The sequence below is a fragment of the Rhinolophus ferrumequinum genome, chromosome 5 (genome assembly GCF_004115265.2).
Source record: "Rhinolophus ferrumequinum isolate MPI-CBG mRhiFer1 chromosome 5, mRhiFer1_v1.p, whole genome shotgun sequence".
NCBI lineage: Eukaryota > Metazoa > Chordata > Mammalia > Chiroptera > Rhinolophidae > Rhinolophus > Rhinolophus ferrumequinum.
The window spans coordinates 38,102,942-38,124,843 of NC_046288.1; the positions used below are offsets into that span (position 1 = coordinate 38,102,942).

Sequence of the window (21,902 nt, forward strand, 5' to 3'; positions counted from 1 at the left end):
ATAAGATAAAAAAAATAAATAAATAGGAATTAGTCTCTGGTGACTGCCTGCTCGTTCTGGTCACTATGGCTGAACACCCTGGATTTCCCAAATAAATGTGAGGGTTGGTAACAACAGTATTCCGTATGGGAATAGCAGGTGAAGTATTTTACTTACTTAAACTCTCCTAAAAGATAAAAACCAGAATGGTTTTCTGAATTACAGCTTCTGGCAGGGAGTAAAGGTCACAATAAAGAACAATAAACCCCAACTTTCTGTAGTAGCTTTTATTTTTCCCTAAAAAAGAATCCATTTTCCTACATTCATTTAGATGAGATACACATGATTTCTTTTAAAGTGCCAAAATGCATACGGTTCCCATAACTACAGATGAGAACTGTAATGAGAAGAATGCAGCAATTTAAATATTCAAGATCATCTCAAATCCTGAAAAGTCCCTGTGACAGGGGAAAAATTTTGCTAGTAAATATTTGAGATAAAATCCAGGCAAATAACTCTTCATCTTCTGGTTCTTAATTCTTTAACATATCATAAGACTGCTTATTCAAATCTAATTATATGGTAACAAGATCCGAGAGTGTTTTGTAAAAGTTTGTATTAAAAATTCCTAGATAAACTTCATTTGCTAATTTTCTATTTTACTATCTATATTTTTCTTCGTTTCATCTGTCTTCTTTTCCTTCCACAAGTTCCCGAGGACAATCCCTAAAAAAACCATTAGTCCTATTGTTCGGTTGGAGGCAAATTTATCCCAACAATCCTCAGGTCTGTGGATGTCTAGACTGTAAATCTGTAAAAGAACACAATGCTGCATTAGTACCGAGTATGGACTTTTGGCATCACCATTAAACATATCAATACTGAGAATAGCCCTGTTATAGAACTTTGAGCAATGGGAAGCCTTTAATGTACCCCAAACGGTTTCCCAATGTAGACAAAATCTACCGTATCTCTCACTGGGTATCAGCTAAGCTGTGTCCTAAAAACTTCCCCATGAGGGGTGCATGAATGCTTTCAGAGGCAACTCATGCTATTTTCAGTTTTATTTAGAAAGCTCTTCCTTTTACTGAATGATCTCAAACCTACTCCCTACAGCTCCTACCTTCTAGTTCTAGCTTTATTCTTCAGAATGGTGTTTCTCAAAGGAGAACAAGTCACATTTGGGCAGGACAACTCCATTGTGCAGGGCTGTTTAGTGCGTTGAAAGATACTTAATATACCTGGCCCTCACCCACTCAGCGCCTGTACTGAGCCCTCCCAGTTTATTCATGATAACCCAAAATACCTCCATACATGTGTAAACCTCCCTCCTATCGTGCCCACATAGAGAAGGGAATCTAGAGACCTAGATTTGCAGCTGGTGACCTAGGACATACTCCCTTTTCTCCATGGTAGTCCTGCAAACATACCAGGACAGTTGCATGCCCCTGTCTTGCTCTTCCCTAGGCTTAAGCATCTGCATCCAACTATTTCTTATATGGCCTGTACACTTAAAATCATCATGATTTCCTTTCTTTTCAAACACTGGAAGGCTATGTCCATCTTAAAATACTGTGCCAAGGACTCGAGAGAGGACCACAAATGCACTTGCGAATATAAAGTGGGTACCAAATATCTGTTACACTATTTGATGGTCCTAATTTTTTCCTTTCTCTGATAATATCCAGGTACTTAAATATTGCTTATTCTGACCAGGTAATCAACTGATGAGGACAACCTCATGGAACTGAATTATGATCAAAGGGGATGCTGAGAAATTCTGAGGAGGAAAATGATGAAATCTGGAGAATCACCAATTCATATCTTTTAGCTTCCCTACTGAAGAAAACAATGAAGGTGATACAGTATGGGATTTACTTTATGGAGATTGGATTTTTGTTTCCTTCATACGTGATGCAAGTCTTGCTTACACTGATAACTTGCAATAATCTGTATAAAATAGATCTAAATATAGATTCACTAACATCTGTTCAATTCTGGTAAAATAAAATGGTAACACCGATGCAAAAATACTTTCTATTTATAAGCAATCTACTTAATTAAAATTAGATTTAGTTCATTCATTTTACAAAAATCAATATTGTGGATTCCCAATATAAGCTTGTAGGGGTTGGGGTGTTGACAGTTTCCTACTATTTAGGCAGAACTGACATGGTACCATTTCATGACTTATCTGGCCTTCGTCTCTATGCGAGTGGGACCCAAACCTATGAATAATTAGTTTGCTAACCATCATCACTAGAAGTCTACATTTTTAAAATAGCTGTGTTGATCAGTTGCTTTCAGAGTAATTCAGCTCAACCCACAACGTTCGGACACCACTGAAATTTTTCCAGACATAAATCAGAACTAATTCTAGAAAAATCAGAGGAGAAAATATCTGTTTAGTTTTACATTACTTCTCTAAAATAATACAGCTATCTCTTCTAGATGATAAATTGGGGCAGGGGAGGGGCCGGTTCAAGGCCGTACAAGCCAAGTGTGTGTTTGAAGTATCCTGCTATGAAACACAGAGGTCGCTTTGTTTAAATAGTATTTATAATTTATACCAAGAAAAATGAGGGGAAAAATAAGAGGGTCGAACCTGGTGAGCTAGATGGGCTCCGACAGCAGCCAGAGCCGTGTAGTAGGGCGCGGTCTGACCACTGTTCACTCCCACCAGGCTCAGGGCTCCCAGCATCGCCACACTGAAGCCACTCAGCCACTGCTTGGTCTTGTCACGGAACAGCAGAGCCGTGGACTTAATGCCAATCAGAGCATCATCTCTCTTGTCCTAACATCAGAAAATAAGAAATGGTCTGCTTTTATTGACATACCATAACATTTACCATTTTGAAGTATACAGTTCGGTGGTTTTAGTGTATTCACAAGGTTGTGCAATCATCAACCCTATCTAATTCCAGAGGAAATTGTCTTTTAAAGAACATTGATATAGAAACATAAAGACACACCATGAACTGTGAAAGATGACAGTTAACTCAGAAACATGTGTTGATCTGTAATGAATATGCAGGCCAAATCAAAGTTAAATGTTACTGCTAAAATTATCTTCCAGCTCTATTTCTACAAGTCATTGTATTTCTTATAACCTTACAACGACTTTTAACTATACTTTTACTACATTAGATGTAAAACTCAACTCCAATTCTTCACATAGCTCCTCCTTGCCAGAGTTCTTAAAGCTCAATAATTTCCCATACATTTTAGTTTCCATCTTGACAAAAATCACAGATGTAGAAAATGGTCACTTACTATCTAACCATATCCATTCACTTTTACTTCTAGCTCAATTTATTCCTTTCCTCTTACCCTCAAATCCTTCCTGTTTACATAGAGCTAGGTTTTGATGATACACTCACATCTAGCTGACTGGTCTCCTCCAGCAACATTATTTGTAAGCATTTCCATATACTTGTTGTAATTACGGTCCTGTGGTATCAGGGGCTGCATGCTGAGCTCTGCACCCACCTGCAGGCAGACAGCTATCTTTTGGAGTCCCCAGTCCAAGTGAAAATGAGTGTGGGGTGTGTGTATGTTTTTCCTTTCAGACTGCAAGCACCTTGAGGGTACAAACTGCGTTTTTAATTATGTGGACCACAAAAGTGTCAATGAGAACGTGGTGTTTTACTAAAGAAGTTAATCTAATTAGAGTACCATTATCCTGACCACTGGTTCCAGAGTTTACTGCAGAAAGTATGGTCAGTCAAGTTTCTAAACTGCTAGTCACGTTTCACTTCAGGAAATCAGGCTTATTATAGATCTGGCAAACTTTTTCACGATAATATAAATGTAGTGGTGGAAAGGGATTAATGACAGAAAGCAGGATGAGATCCAGACTGAAATATTAGAAAAAATTTCATTAAATTATGACATATTCTTTAAGGATTGAGAATACATAATTATATTTCAGAAAATATTGAGAAAAAAACCTTTTTTACAAAGTTCATAAACATAAAAGGAAAATTAAGAATAAACCAAGAAAAGCAAAAAAGGATTTTTTTATTAAACTTAAAAAAAGGGCAATATTGAAAACTATAAAAATGTTTATATCCTTAGTAACTTAGTAACACCACTCCTAAAAATTTACTCGGAAAGTTCATAGTCATAAAAACATTAGTAATTAGAATGTTATTTATAATTGCGGAAACTCAGAAACAACTGAAATGGCCAAAATAGACAAATTGTTAACTTAAAAAAAATTATGGCATATTAAATCAATGGACTACCGTGCAGTCTTAAAAATATAATGACAAAAAATAGGTAAAAATAAGGGAAAATATATATTATCTATACTAGGTAGCAAAAGCTGCCTAGTACAATGATTAGAGGCATTGACAAAAGGGCAGGAGAGTGTAGTGGTTAAAAGCACAGACTCTGCAAACTGTCTGGGTTCAAATCTCAGCTCTGCCATCCACTAATTGTGTGACATGGACAAACTACTTCTCTACATGTTTCCTCACCTGTAAAATGAGGATAATAAAAGTACCTTCCTTGCAGGTTGTTATGAGGATTAAATTAGTATTTGTAAAGTATTTAAAACAATACCTGGCATATAGTAAATATTATTTAAATTGTTGTAAATAAAATAAATGAGTTTATCTCTTTGGCAAATATATGTACACATCACAGAGAAGTATTTTGCTGGCACCATGGAAGTGTGAATGATTTTCTTTTAGAAAAAAATACTTTCCCTTTAATTAGGTTCTTAAAGTTTTTTAAAAAAACAACTAAACCAAAGTTAAGAAAAAAGATGGTATTTCTTTACCTGATGGGCATAGATAGTATCATATATTAGAGTCCACATAATTCCAGAAAAATAAAGAGGCAGGCAAACAGATGGATCACAGGAGCCCTTGATAGCAGACCATCCAAGTAATGCTCCCCAATTAAAAGTCAACCCTACAATGAGTAAAACAGAAAGAGAGGAAAAGTCTAGATGTACTTCAGAATTCCAAAGGGAAGGAGAGGGGCATCAGCATGTATTAAGTGCTTCTGTATATTAGGCTCTGTGTACGCTCTTTTCTAATACATTTCTTCCTTAAATTCTCTCAGCTCTCTGTGGTAGTTATTAGCTACACTTTAGAAAAACGAAAACAAGTTTAGAGAGGTTAATTCACAATTAAAATAATATAGCTGATAGAAACCCTGATCAGTTTCATGAGAATGTTTATCTTACTTAGTATGATGCCTGGCACAGCCCATAAATGGCAGATGCTGGGGACTGAACTTAGACCTAAGTCAAAATCCTGTGATCTCTCCATTATCACTGCACTTCTCCTGTAAGCTACAGAAACAAGAGTATAGACAGGAATCCTTATTTATTCCATAAGCCCATCCTCTCTGAGGACTGTAAACATCTATATGCTATCAACTCCTAAATCTCTATGTACAAGCCTGATCGCTTCCTTAAGCTTCGGACTAGATACTGAACTGTCTGGTGGACATCTGTACCTGCAAGTCCCTCAAGTACCTCAAACTCAGTGGGTCCCAAACGTCTTTTCTCAGAAACCCTTTTTCTCCTCCTATGTTGCCAATTTCCACTCAGAATCTCTCAACTGACGAAGGGCCTCTCCTTTGTGTTCACACAGCACGCATGCAGGCCAGTACAATGCCCTGGAATGGCCTGTTTATCTACTGTCTTCTTCTCGAGTTCCTTCAAGATGGTGAATGTGAAGGAATGTTAGTCACTTTTATTTTCTTAGTACCTGATGCAATTCCTGGCACAAAGTAAAAGTCAGGTGTCCAATAAATATTTGAAGTAAATACGAGTATCCAGCTTTCTTAATATTATCTTAAGATAGGAAATGCATATCCTTCTTTTACCAAAAGATTCCCCAAGTCAGTTGAGAATATAATGTCCTATTTTTTTTAATAATAAAAAGAAACATAACAGTGAATGAGAGAATCTTACAAAAAAGGTAAATATTCAACCACAATTTTCCAAGTAAGGCTCAGATTGATTCTTGGAGTGTCTTTTGGTTCTTTTATTTACTGGAAAAAAAATAGTTCAAAGAACTAGAATAGTTCTAAGAACACTCTTAAATTAATCTAGGAATAGAATAGAAAAGACTAGTAAATATTTTTGCAATAGACTGACTTACCTACTTACCCATCTTCCTCTCTTTCTACTAACAAACATTTATTGAATTCCTGTGATGTAGCAAGTACTATGTTAGATGCTGGACCATCCATATGTAAAGAATGCCTTTTCTTTTAGGCATTTACAATTTATTAATGGGGAGACAGAGAAGGCTTTCAATATTTTCTTGTTGAATTAATACTGTTGAAACGAATAAGTGCCATGTCAGCGTGCTGTGGGAGCCTGAGCCTACATGCTGTAACTTGTTCCTGGGAGGTCTAAGGAAGGCTTTACAGAAAGGGAGCCTGGTGAAGCCATCTAAGCGATCTCACACACGTTAACCTTTGTTCTCCTGCTCAGGGTGCTTTTTCTTTCTACTCTGGTCCCCGAGGTCATCAGGGCATATAGATCAACATCCTAAAAAAGAACGGTAGGGTAAAGGCAGCTAATTTTTTTCTTCACGACATACTTAGAGTTTAAAAAGAGCACTTTGGCAAATAATAATGATGACAATTTTATTAAATATGCAAGATTTTTTAGCCAATAGAAATGCTAATTGCCTTTTAAAACATGAAAATCTATTCTTGGTTTGGAAAATTTCATGACTGACTTGACATTTTATCTCCAACACATTATATATCCGTATGATATTATATCTGAAGGTATAGTTTCAGATATATCATAAATATATACAATGTGTATGCATCAAAGGAAATACTTATTTCAAACTCACCCAAGACTAATTGAGGCCAGTATGTAATTCTTTTCATTAGTGGGTAGGTGATGACAAGAAGTAGGGATGCTGCTCCTAGAGCTATACTGAAATCAAGAAAAACCATTAAAAAGATTAATAGCATTTTTAGATTACAAATAACTAAGACAACAATAGTAACACTAATTGGGAAAATGATTTATCTTAAATTACACTGTTTGTTATGTAAATTTCTCTTCCTGGACTTTGATTAGGATAAAGGGTGATTAGAAAATAGTTTTTTATTAAATTTATTGGGGTGACATTGGTTAGTAAAATTACATAGGTTTCAAGTGTACATTTATATTTTAAGTGTTATAAAACAACCAAACAAAATAACAATAGCCAACACATATAGTGCTTTCACGGATTAGGCACTGCTCTAACTGCTATATATATATTAACTCATTATAATCACCACCAGAACCTTAAGAGGTTGGTTTTATTCTACTTGTTTTTTGCAGATGAAGAAACTAAAGCACAAAGAGATGAAGTAATTTGCCAACTGTCATACACCTAGTCAGTAGTCAGGCCAGGATTCAAACCTAAGGCAGAGACCAACTTATTACCCACCATATGCTACTGCCTCTCTAAATTCTGTGCTCAAACATTAAGACAGTTAGTAAACTGAGACATCCTGACAGAGAATTAGAGTCAAGATATCTCTCCCTATTTGTACAACAGGGTATTATTTCTCTAGAAGAGGATGAGCCTCTATGAAAGGATGATAACTTACGACGTTCCTCAAAGCTCACCTAACACCACCCTTCCAGGAATAACCTTCCAAAGTGTTCATATGACTGATGCTAGCAAGGCAACATATACAATTAAGTCTGTTCTCTATAAAGGAATGCTTATTTGCTGACTTCCTCCTCGTTTTTGTCTTATTGAAGCACTTTGTAATCAGCCATCTGATGCACAGAAGTTTAATTCTGTCTCTGTTTAAGAGACACAGGAATGAGTTCTTTCACTTTTTATTCTGTCATGGATTAGGAACATGACTCTGGGAAAGACCGGTTCCTCTTTTTGCAATATAATCACTTCTGCTTCTATGTACTTCAGAGATACTATCAGGGTGAGTAAAATTAAACATACAGGTCTATACACACACATTCACTCATGCATCTAGAAAACCTATGAAGTGCCTTGTGTCCCTGAGGAATATGCAGGGCAAGTACTGAAGGTGGTTCCGAATAAATTAAATGCTGAGCTCTTAATTCCTTTAGCTGAAAGCATTCTTGATTTTACAATGTGTGGTGACTTACACTTGCTAATTTACAGATGCTCGATAGGTAGCCAATGAACAACTTTGTGATAAAGGTACTTCAATTTTATTTTATTCTTACTTCTTCCACTTCAAAGGAGAGATTTTATATGTGATTATGAAAAACACATTTACTGTACCTGTAGTAATTCAGACACAGAAGAATACTCAGCGCCAAGGTCAGCTGTCCCCCAAGGAAAACAAAGGATTGAAAAGTTGAAATGTCTCCAGCAGCTATTGGACGACTTGCTGTTCTTGCAACCTTAACACATAAAAACAGATACCTTAGTGTTGTGTAATGGCTCAACTATTTCTTTAAACATTCCCTCAGGAGACTGGCCCAAGGTAAGCATTAAGGCAGAATTGTGAATAAAAGGTGAAATCAACTTTGGAAAGTACTGCCAAGAATCAAAACTTGACATTTAAAATAGCTTTGAAAAGAACTAAAAATTCCCACCACTCATCCCCCTTTACTTCCATCTCCCATCCCCATCTCCAAACAAAACAAAGCAACTTCCTTATCTAGTTATTTAACTACCCAGTTTAGCAAGTATTATGTTCAATTTCCATAGAGAAAAGAGAGACAATGATAATGAGTATTCTCAGGAAAGAGAAAATTGCAGTGCATGTTCAATATGGCTGGTAATCTCATGAATGTCTAAGCACTGCAATCAGAAATCAGATGTGGAGAAAGAAAGGAGACAGATTACCTGGATTTGAAAGTGGGAGAGTGGGAGAGCTTCTGCCAGGGTACTTAGGAATGGGTCTGTTATTTTATATTAGCTAAACCCAAATATAAAGGGCAAACACACTGTAAGAATATGAACAGACAGCAATTGTGTGAACAAATAATATATATTAATTTGTTCTTTTCTTTCCAAGAGATTACAAAATGTGATTATTCTAAACTCAACCACAAATAATTTTCAACATTGTTAAAAGTAAAAAGCTCAGGATCTGGGATCAGAGAGCCCCCCAAAATTTGAATCCAATCCCATCACTTACTAGCTTTGTGAATTTTGGCAAATTACTAACCTCTCTTGGGCTTAGGTTACTTACCTATTAAAGGAGCGAAGGAGAGAAGGAGAAAAAGAACAAAGAGAGGTAATAATAGCACCTACCTCATAGAGTAAATGCAGTGTCTGAAGCATATAGGTATGCAACAAATATTACCTATATTTAATATACCATATTTTTGTATGATTTATATCAAGGGTTAGCAAACAATGGGCTGTGAACCAAATCTAGCCTACTGCCTGTTTTTGTACGGCCTGTGAGCTAAAACTGGTTTTCACTTTTTCGGATGGTTGAAAATAAATTTTAAGAAAATGTGACACATGAAAATAATATGAAATTCAAATTTCAGTGTCCAAAAATAAAGTTTTATTGAAAAAGAGACACATTATTTGTTTACATATTGTGTATGGCTGCTTTCACACTCCAACAGAGTCAAGCAGTTGTAACAAAGACGGCACGGCCCACGAAGCCTAAAATATTTATTACCTGACTCTCTACAAAAAAATTTTGCTGACCCTATTTATAGCATGCTTCTCTGCAATAAAACAGCTTGTCAAACTACAATGATTTATTCAGCTTAAAGTGCCAGACTGGATCTTCTGTCCTGGACTTGGTTCCTGTAATTTCTATTGGAAATAATATTTATGTTCTTATATGGGTTTCAGGATGTTGTGATTATTCCAATTAGCAGCTGAGTGTTTACAATGTGTCACTCACCACTAAGAACTATATATGAGGCGTCACATCGTATCATTGAATCCTCATAACCCTGTCTTTTAACCACTCACAAGGTCTTGCTACTTCTAAGCTTTAGGAAACTTATCTGAACAAATAATATTTATTTGTTCAATAACTTTCCAAAGTCACAGGTAGCACCATAGCAAGTCAGTCGTGTTCCACTAACCACACGACTAACCACAAGACCACACGGCCCCTTCAGTACCGTAATACTTACCTAGCTAAATTTGAAAGATGAAAATAAATAGGCACTCCATCAAAACACTAAAAATCATGTAACATGATGATCAAACATATTCTATGTCGTTTTTATGAAACCAGAATGCTCACAGCTTACAAAACCAAATCATTAATACCTGTGCATTGAGATTATTTCAATGTTTATGGACCTAATGTTTATCACATGGCTAGATTATATACATCAACAGAACACGCTTAACTCAGATACCCTAATAGCAACTCACTTAAAATCTTGAGCCAGAAACATATCCTTAATGATATGTAGCCTTTAAGAAACTGTGAGGTAAGCATTACCATTTGGCCAAGCTTTTTAACTCATCCTTTAAAAGAGATGCATATAACATTTTAAAATTCATGTTAGCAAAACCACCTCAATAGCTATAAAACACTCATTTACGTACTGTGTTGTAAATCAATATAGAATCTAGAGTCTTCTAATCAAGGGAAAGTAGAATGGGGAAGACGTAAGATATATAATCAGTTCCCTTTTATCTAGGGAGGAAAAAATCACTTAAGAGGGAACTAAAATGGTCATATTTTGTTAATTAAAAAAGTGGAAAAAGTTTGTTGGTTTGAATATATTATTGAATTAAACTTTTTCTTTTGAGGTAACTGGATTCACATGCAATCATTTTTTTAAATCTCTGTTTTTAAAAAATATAGATCCCATGCATCCTTCATCAAGTTCCCCCAAGGGTAACATATTGCAAAACTACCGTACAATATGACAACTAGTATTTGGATATTAGCTGCTCCAAACATGTTCAAGAATTATTTTGAAATGATATATACCAGAAGCCTCATTCACATTGTGATGCAGAATGAAATACCGACCAGGATGTGTGAACCCCCAAATCAAAAAAGTATGCATCTCCCGGCATGGATCAAGGCATCCCCACTGGGTCAGTGGGGCACAGAGAGGCTTCTCCATGCAGTTCCTGCCACTCGGCCATTATCCTATTCTGCAGCCATAAGAAAATCTCAGGGTTCAAGTTGTCAAGCATAATATACTTTATCTCAAAGCCATGCCTCTGTACCTTCACCCTCCAGCACACCCTTTTCTTCTTATCCTATTCTGACACAGTTCAAAGGTCACCCCGAGAGTCCTCTCTGAGCTGCTCCCGTAGGCTAAGGCAAGTGGTCTTCAGTAAGTCCCCTCGTGGACACCATATGATAGTGCTGATGTGTTATAACGACTAAACTGTGAGGTCAGAATGTTCTTTCACCCATGAAATCCGAGAACCTATCACAGTGTCTCACACACAGCAAGTATTCAATAAATGTGTTTTGAATTAAAAAACATATTGTGATACTATTCTATAAATTAAAAATCATTTTAGGTGTACCTTGTTTAAGGAATCTTTAGACTTACGTGAAAGACACACTAAAAATGATTATTAACTTTATATCAATGTACATGTAAGATTATTTATTTTATATACTTTACCATGGGTTTCTTTTAAATTGAAAGTTTACTTGATTATTCACTCAAGTACTTAATGATCTTGTACTTGTTATAGCATGGTTGCTAGGATAAAAGGCAAACAAGATAACCTTTCCCTTGAGAAAATAATGGTCTGTTGAGGAACAAAGAAGTAATTATACACGTGTTAGAATATGCATAGAAAGTAATCCAGAGGAGTATAATATATCAAACTTTAACTGGAGTTTTCTCCCGGGGTTTGGGGGAGAAGATAAGGAGGACTTGCCCTTTCTCTCCTTTCTATTTCTATACTGTATGAATTTTTCAGAATAAACAAGTGTTTTTTTTAAAGCACAAAAAAGGATATAATTATGTTTTATGAAGAAATAATTATAGCAAATGCTAATAGGGCTGCGTTGGTTCATCTAAATTAAGATTTGATTTACATATGAATAGTATGGCTCCAACATCTATCTCAAAGGAAGGGATGACAATTCTTTTAGACACGCAAAGGTTCAGATGGACTTTTTACCTTCACTCCTAACATCCTTACAGCAGCCTTCTAAATCTTAACAAATTCATTTTGTAAAAATGAAGTGCACACCTTTCCCCCATGGCCGCTCTTGTGTCGAGAAAGGAAGTACACTGCAATTTGTAACACCAGCTGTTCAACTGATATGGGCACTGCTCATGCTGGATTGCAGTGAGGACACTAAATGATCCTGTTGCTTGATGTGGCGTTCAAACGTAATGGCACCATGTTACTCTGCAAAATTGAGAGGAGCCTCTCTGTTCCTTTCCAGGACGAAACTACCTTTTTATCGTAATCCCGGTCCCACATGTCATTAATAGTACAGCCTGCTCCACGCATCAGAACAGCTCCAGTGCCAAAGAGGGATAACATATACCAATCTGGAAAACAGCCTGGTTCAGCTGCCAAACCAATGCTCCAGGTACATGGCAGATACAGCAGCCAGGTTCCTAAGCAAAAATAAAAAGACAGAAAAGGTACAAATTTAAGTTAGTTAACTGTTTTCATTTGTTTAAACACCGCATCCCAAAGAAGTAAAAAACACAAAGTTAAAAACACATGACAAAACTGAGACAATAAATTTGCAACTCCTCACAAAGGATTATTCTCCGTATTATGTAGGGTTCTTAGAAACTGAAGAGAGATCAATAAGTAGTCCAACTAAAAAACGGACAAAAAACATGATAGAACTTCACAGAAAGTAATATGAATGGCTCTTATACATATGAAAAGATAACTGACTGAAATACACACTGAGTTAACATTTTTCACCCATCAGACTGGCAAAACCCAAAGTCTGACAACACAGCTGGAAAGTGGGATACTTTCATGTATATCTGATGAAGTTACAAAATGGCCCAACCCTTAAGGAAGAGAACCTGAAAATTTTTAGTGTGTGTGTGTGTGTGTGCCCGCACACACACACATATAAAACACATACATTGGTGGGGCCGGCCTGGTGGCTCAGGCGGTTCGAGCTCCGTGCTCCTAACTCCAAACGCTGCCTGTTCGGTTCCCACATGGGCCAGTGGGCTCTCAACCACAAGGTTGCTGGTCCGACTCCTCGACTCCTGCAAGGGATGGTGGGCTGCACCCCCTGCACCTAAGATTGAACATGGTACCTTGAGCTGAGCTGCCTCCCGGATGGCTTAGTTGGTTGGAGAATGGGCTCTCAACCACAAGGTTGCTGGTTCGACTCCCTCAAGGGATGATGGGCAGTGCCTCCTGCAACTAACAACAGCATCTGGACCTGGAGCTGAGCTGCGCCCTCCACAACTAAGACTGAAAGGACAACAACTTGCAGCTGAACAGCACCCTCCATAACTAAGATTGAAAGGACAACAACTTGACTTGGAAAAAGTCCTGGAAGTACACATTGTTCCCTGATAAAGTCATGTTCCCCTTCCTCAATAAAAAAAAAAAAAAAAAAAAAAAAAAAAAAAACACACATACATTTGAATGTTAGTATGTTCATAGACCATGTTGGGAAGGCTATATCAGAAACTGATGATAGCTGTCTTTGGGGGAGGGTAACTGGTTGGCTGGGAGATAAGGGTGGGAGACTTAGTTTTCACTCTACACTGTTGTTATCTTCTGAATTTTGTATCATATGCATGTATTACCTGCTCAAAATAGTAAAACTTTCTTTACTGTTATTAATATAATACAATAAAATGGTTTTGGGGTAGGGAGATTACTAGTGTACTGTTTTTTAAATATTTTACAACTATACACACAAATGGGATTAGTTCCTGGCACTTAGCCCATAAACTAGATGAATTAAGCTAAAACCAAATACAGTAGTCCCCCCTTATCTACCGGGGATACGTTCCCAGTCCCCCAGTGGACGCCTGAACCCATGGATAGCACTGAGTCCTATATCTACGTTTTTCCATATACAGACATACACACCTATGATAAAGTTTAATTTATAAATTAGGCACAGTAAGAAATTAACAACAATCACTAATAATAGAACATTATAACAACATACTGTAATCAGTTACGTGAATATCATCCCTTGTTTCAGGGGCTCCCCTGCTGCAGTCTTTGTATAAGCTCAGTGCTTTCTGGCACAATACGTTGCTCTCGATTGGAACATGTTTCCACTTAGAATCTGCCAGATGCTAAAGTACATTAAACTTTAAGGTTCATTCTTCCTCATCTATGAATGAGGGGAAAGAATATCTACAGGTCAGAGTTGCTATGAGAAGATGATATTGGTGACGATGAAAATAAAAACAATAATAATAAATACATAGTGCTCACTGTGTGCCAGGTGTTGTCATATAACACTTTTGATTCTCACAACAAATCTATGATATAGACATTATTTTTATTATACCCATTTAACAAATACAGGAACTGAAGCATAGAGAAAGTAATATGCCCAAGGCCACACAGGCAAAACGTGGCAGAGTTGGAATTGAAATCCAGGCATTCTGGCTCCAGTCTGTCCGAAGGCCACTGCTATCATCACTCTGCACACCTAAATCTCCACATACCCTTAAATTCTTATTTTTGCCTTCCTGACTCTCAGCAACATTTTTTTGTCTCCCCTATGACACTTTCATTGTATTTTATTCCATGAAGAAAGATGCAGAGGTGGGGAGGATACAGAGAGGTTTTAGAAAGAAATGTTTACTGTAGAAAAAGGGAAAACTCTGTGGGAGATTAAGACAATTATCAAGTTTTGATAGGTGATGGGCAGACCAAAGAACCGGGATAAATGGAGTCTAAGAGTCAGTCACTAATTACACATTATCCTTAAGACAACATAATCACCCATAAATTCAGTAAAATAAAAATTATACCACCAATTTAGTGGAAAGAGTGCCACCTGCTGAAACTTTCTGAAACAATAGTTCATGGCCTATTTGAAAGAAGTTGTATGTAATTCATTCTGAAAAACAATAAAACACACTTTGGTTTATGAAGATAACAAGATTAAACTTCAACAAAGTAAAACAATGAACATAAAATCATCCCGCAAAAGAATTTAAATAAAGAAATATCAAACCTGGATTATACTGCTGTCAATTTATTGCTCCTGGCATACACAGGGGCTCAAAAAATGTTTAATGAACTGCAACACAGAACTATTAATAAATTGTCTTAAAAATCCTTCAATCATCACCTCAGTAAGAACCAAAGCACACAGGCTGTTATCTTTTACCATACCCTGTTTCCCTGAAAATAAGACCTAGCTGGACAATCAGCTCTAATGCGTCTTTTGGAGCAAAAATTAATGTAAGACCTGGCATTATGTTATATTATATTACATTATACTATACTATGTTATGTTATGTTATGTTATATTATATTATGTAAGAGCGGGTCTTATAGTAAAATAAGACCAGGTCTTATATTAATTTTTGCTCCAAAAGATGCATTAGAGCTGCTTGTCCGGCTAGGTCTTATTTTCGGGGAAACACGGTACATAGTAACTATTACCCAATCTTCTCCAATTTTCACTTCTCAAGTAATATTGGCTAACATTCTTGAGCACTTATGTCAGGCACTGTTCTAAAGATTTGACATATATTAATGAATTCTCATGGTAACCTTATAAAGGCAGTATTGTTAGTATCTTAATTTTATAGATGAGAAATGAAGGCCCAGAGAGGAAAAGTAACTTAGTCGAGGTCTCTCAAATGGGCAAAGTGAAGACTCAAACCCAGGAGGTCTGGCTCCAGCTTTATGTAAAACTCCTTTATAGCTTCTTATGTGATGGGGTCTAGCCACTAAAGGAGAAGCCAGAGGTTTATGGAAATGGGAATAACAGCAGCTATTGATCTGTCTTCAATACCTGTAAGCCTACACTGCAGCTCCATGACACAGACCCCAAGAACATAATGATAGTTAGGCTTCAGATTAGAACTGGGCTTGGAAATTTATGCCTATCAACTTGTATCTGGCCCCAAAATGCAATGGTTCATGATGGCAAGGCTGTTCCCACCATTTATTTTGCTTTTATACTTTAATTCTTGATTGTTACAAACTCTTGGTGCTCTAATCCCAAACAGGTAGTGCATAAGCCTAGAATACCAAAAACAAGGCCTAATTTGGGGCCTTGGCTGGGAAAAGGTAGAGAAAATGTATCTATGCATTTCAATGCAGTTCCATACACTGCAGTGGCAAATGTCACCATCTGGGTTACCTGGAATTCAACCGCCACCCCTCCTTTGCCATTGTCCATCCTTCTGAAGTCGTTCTTAACCAGGCTGGACTCCCACTACTTGCTACATGCACATGGGGTTCCAGATCAGCTCATATTTTTAAGTGTTCTAACACTCCACCTTCAAGTCTTTGCAAAAATATTTCCCCCACCAATTAAGATCTCGTCCCTCTTCTGCGAAAAATCTACTTGTCTTTGAGGTACACTTTTTTCTTGACTTTTTCCAGCAATTAAGATTCACAGTAATTACTCTCTTTTCTGCTGTACTATCTATATCATTTATATCAACTTTTTCAACTAGACTGGGAGTCTAGTTTTGTGCTCTAGGGAGAGCAGGGAGCTTCCATACCTCTTTCTATCCCCAAGGCTAGGCCATGTTGTGGTAATTTATTAATTCATTCAGTACTACTGTCAGGCTCTGTTCTAGGCACTAGGTGGAAAAATCCCATATATATGGAACTTATAATATTGTATTGGAGAAGTCAATTAACAATAAATGCATAAAGTTAGTTAGTAGAAAGTACTATGAAGAAAAATGGGGGCAGTGAAGGGATAGAAACAAGGTGGTAGGTGATATTTTAAATACGAAGGTCAGAGGGGAGGATCAAAGATGGTAGAGTAGATGAACACTGTGATTTTGCCTCCTCCCATGAACACATTAAAATTACAACTAAATTATAAAACAACCAAACTGGAAAACCATCTGAAGTCTAGATTAACAGAAGTTTTATAACTAAGGATATGAAGAAGAAGCCACATCAAGACTGGTAGAAGGGGCAGAGACACGGAAAGAGGCTGGCCCCAAACTGACATGTGGTGGTTGAGAATCTGGAGGGTTATCTTGGTCACAGGTTTCCCCCTGGAGGAGCAAGGGGTCCCAGCCCCACATGAGGCTCTCCAGCCCAGAGTACTGGTGCCAAGAAGAGGAGCCCGCACAACCTCTGGCTGTAAAAAACAGTTGGGAATCTGATCATCTGGAAGGGATGGTAGGCTGTGGGAAACCCAGATGTCCTCTTAAGGGTCCTGCACACAGACTCACTTGCTCGCAGGCACTCACCCTGGGCTCTGGTGGAGGGACAGTGACTCAGAGGGACATCAGAGACATATGGGAAGAGACTGAGTTATATGGCTTGAGGCGAGGACTGGAGGGATAGTTGCCATTTTCCCTGTGTGGGGTCCTCCTCTCATGTGGTCGGTACAACCGATCTGTGTTGAGCCCTTCCTCCATGACCATGACCAAATCTGATTTTAAATGGGTCTGATAAGTAACACTCACTCCACCCTGGTAACTCCTTGGCACCTGCCTCACCCAACTCACCCAATGCTAGAGGCACTTTTTCAGAGAGCAGACAGCCCGTATCACACTCTTTCATGGACAACTATCAGGGGTCTATAGGCCCGAGATGGGCAGCAACTGGCCTCAGTGTGCTCTGAGACTTTTGCTGAGTAGCTCCACGCCCCACACTGGCACCAAACTAGGATCTGCATTATCCTGGTGACCATACCTAGTCCTACACTGGTGACTTCTTGAGACCCTGCCTAACCCATCTCATGTACTGCACGAGGCTTTATCAGTGCCTGAAACTTAAAGAAGCAGGTAGGTGGCAGGAGACCTACGGGTATCCTGGCTTTTTGCAGAGGTACCCCAGGCGTGGTACGGGAGGCAGCCATCCTTGGTTCGCAGTGTGGCCTCTCCCACGCACCTCCAGGTTTAGCACAGGCAGAGATCAACCATGGTTCATTCACTTTGTAGCTCCTTCAGGTAGTCCCTGACTGGTCACAGGCAATGGGTGACCTGGGCCTGCACCAGAGCCCCTCCCAAGAAGTCCCAGAACCAATAAACTTGGAGGTTTCACATCACAGCAGAGCACCACCCAACTAGCCCCACAAGCAGCACACCTAAAGAGCAGTCTCAACAAGCACCAGAGCCTGCTAGGGTGAATCATGCTTAGTGGGGTAAGATCGCCACACAGTAGCCTGTAAGCTGTGGATGTGGCCAAACCCACAGCCAGTCAGCCCGAGGGTCAATCCACCCACTGATGTGCTAATACCAATCCAGGCTCAACATAACAGGAGGGCACACACAACCCACACAAGGGATACTCCTGGAGCACCCACAGCAGGTAACCAGGGAGAACTGACACTGGGCCCACAGAGCACCTACTACGTAAGACCACCCAGCCAAGACTGGGAGACATAGCAGTTCTACCTAATACATAGAAACAAACACAGAAAAACAGACAAAATGAGAAAACAAAGAAATGTTTCCCAAATGAAAGAACAGGAGAAAACTCCAGAAAAAGAACTAAAATTGAGGCAAGCAACCTACTAGATACAGAGTTCAAAACAATGGTTACAGGGATGCTCAAAGAACTTAGTGAGAACTTCAACAGGGATAGCAAGCATAAAAAGAAAGAGAAACCATAAAAAAGAACCAGTCAGAAGTGAAGAATACAATAACCGAAGTGAAGAATGCACTAGAAGGAATCACCAGCAGACTACATGAAGCAGAGGATCAAATCAGCGATTTGGAAGACAAGGTAGGACAGCAAAAGGAAAAAAACGAGGATCACTTAAGGGACCTCTGGGACAACATCAAGTGCAACAGCATTCGTATCAGAGGGGAACCAGAAGGAGAAGAGAGGAAGCAAGGAATTGAGAACCTATTTGAAGAAATAATGACTGAAAACCTGGCAAAGGAAATGGACATACAAGCCCAGGAAGTGCAGAGACCTGAACTAGATGAACCAAACAGGCGCACAACAAGACACATCATAATTCAAATGGCAAAGGGTAAAGACAAAGAGAATCCTAAAAGCAGCAAGAGAAAAGCAACTAATTACTTATAAGGAATCTCCCATAAGATTGTCAGTTGATTTTTCAACAGAAACTTTGCAGATCAGAAGGGATTGCCATGAAATATTCAAAGTGATGAAAAGCAAGAACCTACAACCAAGATTACTCTACCCAGCGAAGCTATCATTTAAAATTGAAGGACAGGGGGCAGCAGAACGTCTCAGTTGGTTAGAGCACAAGCTCTGAACAACAGGGTTGCCGGTTCGATTTGCACATGGGCCAGTAGACAATGAGCTGTCGCTGAGCTTCCAGAAGACACAGCCAGATGGCTCAGTTGGTTAGAGCGCAAGCTCTCAACAAGGTTGATGGTTCAATTCCTGCATGGGATGGTGGGCTGTGCCCCCTGCAAATAAAGACTGAAAACGGCAACTGAACTTGGAGCTGAGCTGCGCCCTCCACAACTAGATTGAAGGACAACAACTTGGAGCTGATTGGCCTTGGAGAAATACACTGTCCCCCAATAAAATTTATTTTTTAAAAAAATTGAAGGACAGCTAAAGAGCTTTCCAGACAAGAAATAGCATAAGGAGTTCACCAATACCAAACCAGTATTACAAGGAATGCTCAAGGGACATCTTAAAGACAAAAAAAAAAAAACAACAAAAAACAAAAACAAAACAAAAACAAACAAACAAAAAAAGATAAAATGTATGAAAAATAAAATGGCAATAACTACATATCAATTAACAATTTCTTTAAAGTAAATGGATTAAATGCTCCAAACAAAAGACATAAGGTGGCTGAATGGATTAAAAAAAAGAATACTTACATATGCTGCCTACAAGAGACTCATTTCAGATTGAAAGACACACACAGACTGAAAGTAAAGGAATGGAAAAAGATATTTCATGAAAATGGAAATGAAAAATAAAAGCTGGGGTAGCAATACTTATACCAGACAAAATAGAATTTGAAACAAAGGCTATAATAAGAGACAAAAAAGAACCCAGTAATCCCACTTCTGGGTGTTTACCTGAAGAAACCCAAAATGCTACCGTGTTTCCCTGAAAACAAGACCTAGCTGGACTATCAGCTCTAATGCGTCCTTTGGAGCAAAAATTAATATGAGACCTGGTATAATATAATATACCGGGTCTTATTTCAATATTTGCTCCAAAAGACACATCAGAGCTGATGGTCCGGCTAGGTCTTATTTTCAGGGAAACACGGTAATGTGAGGGGACATGTGCTTCCATATGTTCATTGCAGCATTGTTTACAATGGCCAAGATGTGGAAGCAGCCTGGGTGTCCATTGATGGATAAATGGATAAAGAGGAGGTGGTACATATATACAATGGAATATTGCTCAGCCATGTAAGGGAATGGGTTCTTGCCATCTGTGGGGGCATGGATGGACCTGAAGGGTATTGTGCTGAGTGGAGTATGTCAGGCAGATGCAATGTTATTTCATTTATATGTGGAATCTAAAGAATAAAACAGACAAATAAACAAACTCAATGATATAGAGAACATTTTGATGGTTGCCAGATAGGGGGGTAGTTTGGGGAGTGGGTGAAAAAGAGGAAGGGATTAAGAAGCACAAATTGGTTGTTACACAGTAATCATGGGGATGTAGGGTATAGCATAAGGAATATAGTCAATAATACGGTAATAACTATGTATAGTACCAGCTGGGTACTAGACTACTCAGGGGTACCACTTCTGAAATTATATAAATGACTCACCACTACGTTGTACACCTGAAATTAATATATTAAATGTCAACTGTAATTGAAAATTTTTTTTAAATTGGGAGTGAAGGGGAATAAAAGATCCAAATTTCCAGGTATAGAACAAATAAGTCATGGGGGTGTATTAATAATATACAGCATAGGGAATATAGTCAACAATATTGTGATAGTATGATACGGTGTCAGATGGTCACTGGACTTATCAGGGCGATCACTTCTTTAGGTATATAAATGTTGAATAACATTCAAATGTACATCTGAAACTAACACAGATGTAACACATATAAATATGTTATCTATATTTTTAATAAAAATTTTTAAAAAATAAATAGGAAGGTCAAGGAAATCCTCAGGAGGCAATTACGGGCTAATAGGCAGTCCGTATGTGTTGCATTCAAATGAATTAAACCTTTGTGGTATGAGTGGTGCAAGGCAAAGAGCTAGAATTCAGCATCAAAACACTAGGTTCATCTGGTCTGGCTCTGCCCTGGACTCTTGATTCCCTCGGCGTCTTTATTGTCTTATTTGTTTTGGGAGCCTTACAGGACTAGGGGAAGGCTCCAACATCATGAATGTGGAAGTGCTCCAATACTGTAAATCTGTGCAAATGCAGATTCACACGCACAGAACTTCTGCTCCATTCACTCCTTAGACAAGGACTGTGGAGAGCATATTTTGCCTGGCTCAAGCGCTCAGGATTCCGAGGGACGTGAAGGCAAGCAGATCACTTCCGCGATCGTCCGGCCCGAGTGTCTCAAGAGTACACGGCGCCTGGAGGCCAAGCTCCGGCTTTGGGGCTCCATTTCCTTTACGCTCGCAGCCGCCTGGACCCCCCGCGCGGCGCGCCCGCACTCACCAATGGGCTTGTCCAACCGCATGAGGCGCAGGTAGGGCTGCAGGGGGCGGGGCGCCGAGTCCACGACCGCAGCGGCCGATAGGCTGAGCCGACGCCGGCGTGGCCCCTGTCCCGCCGAGGGCCGCCAGTCCCCCGTGCGGGGCGCGCCAGCCGCGCGCGCGAGGGCCAGGGAGCGGCCGCAGGAGCCCCGCAGCCATGCCTGCGTCACGACCCGCAGGCCCCGCGAGAGCCCCACGCCGCCCAAGCTCAGCATGGCGCTTGGGAGGCGTGGCCTCGT

At 38.9% G+C, this 21,902-nt stretch overlaps 1 protein-coding gene across 1 annotated transcript; it reads right to left on the bottom strand.

The window, feature by feature from the left end:
• Positions 1–257: 257 nt before the first annotated feature.
• On the bottom strand, positions 258–21,897 carry COQ2 (coenzyme Q2, polyprenyltransferase). Its single transcript, XM_033106804.1, has 7 exons — positions 21,626–21,897; positions 12,327–12,493; positions 8,235–8,356; positions 6,813–6,898; positions 4,766–4,899; positions 2,585–2,773; positions 258–790 (listed from the first exon to the last, which is right to left on the bottom strand). Exons 1-7 carry the CDS (start codon positions 21,876–21,878, stop codon positions 626–628), a joined length of 1,116 nt encoding a protein of 371 aa, XP_032962695.1. The 5' UTR covers positions 21,879–21,897; the 3' UTR covers positions 258–625.
• Positions 21,898–21,902: the final 5 nt, after the last annotated feature.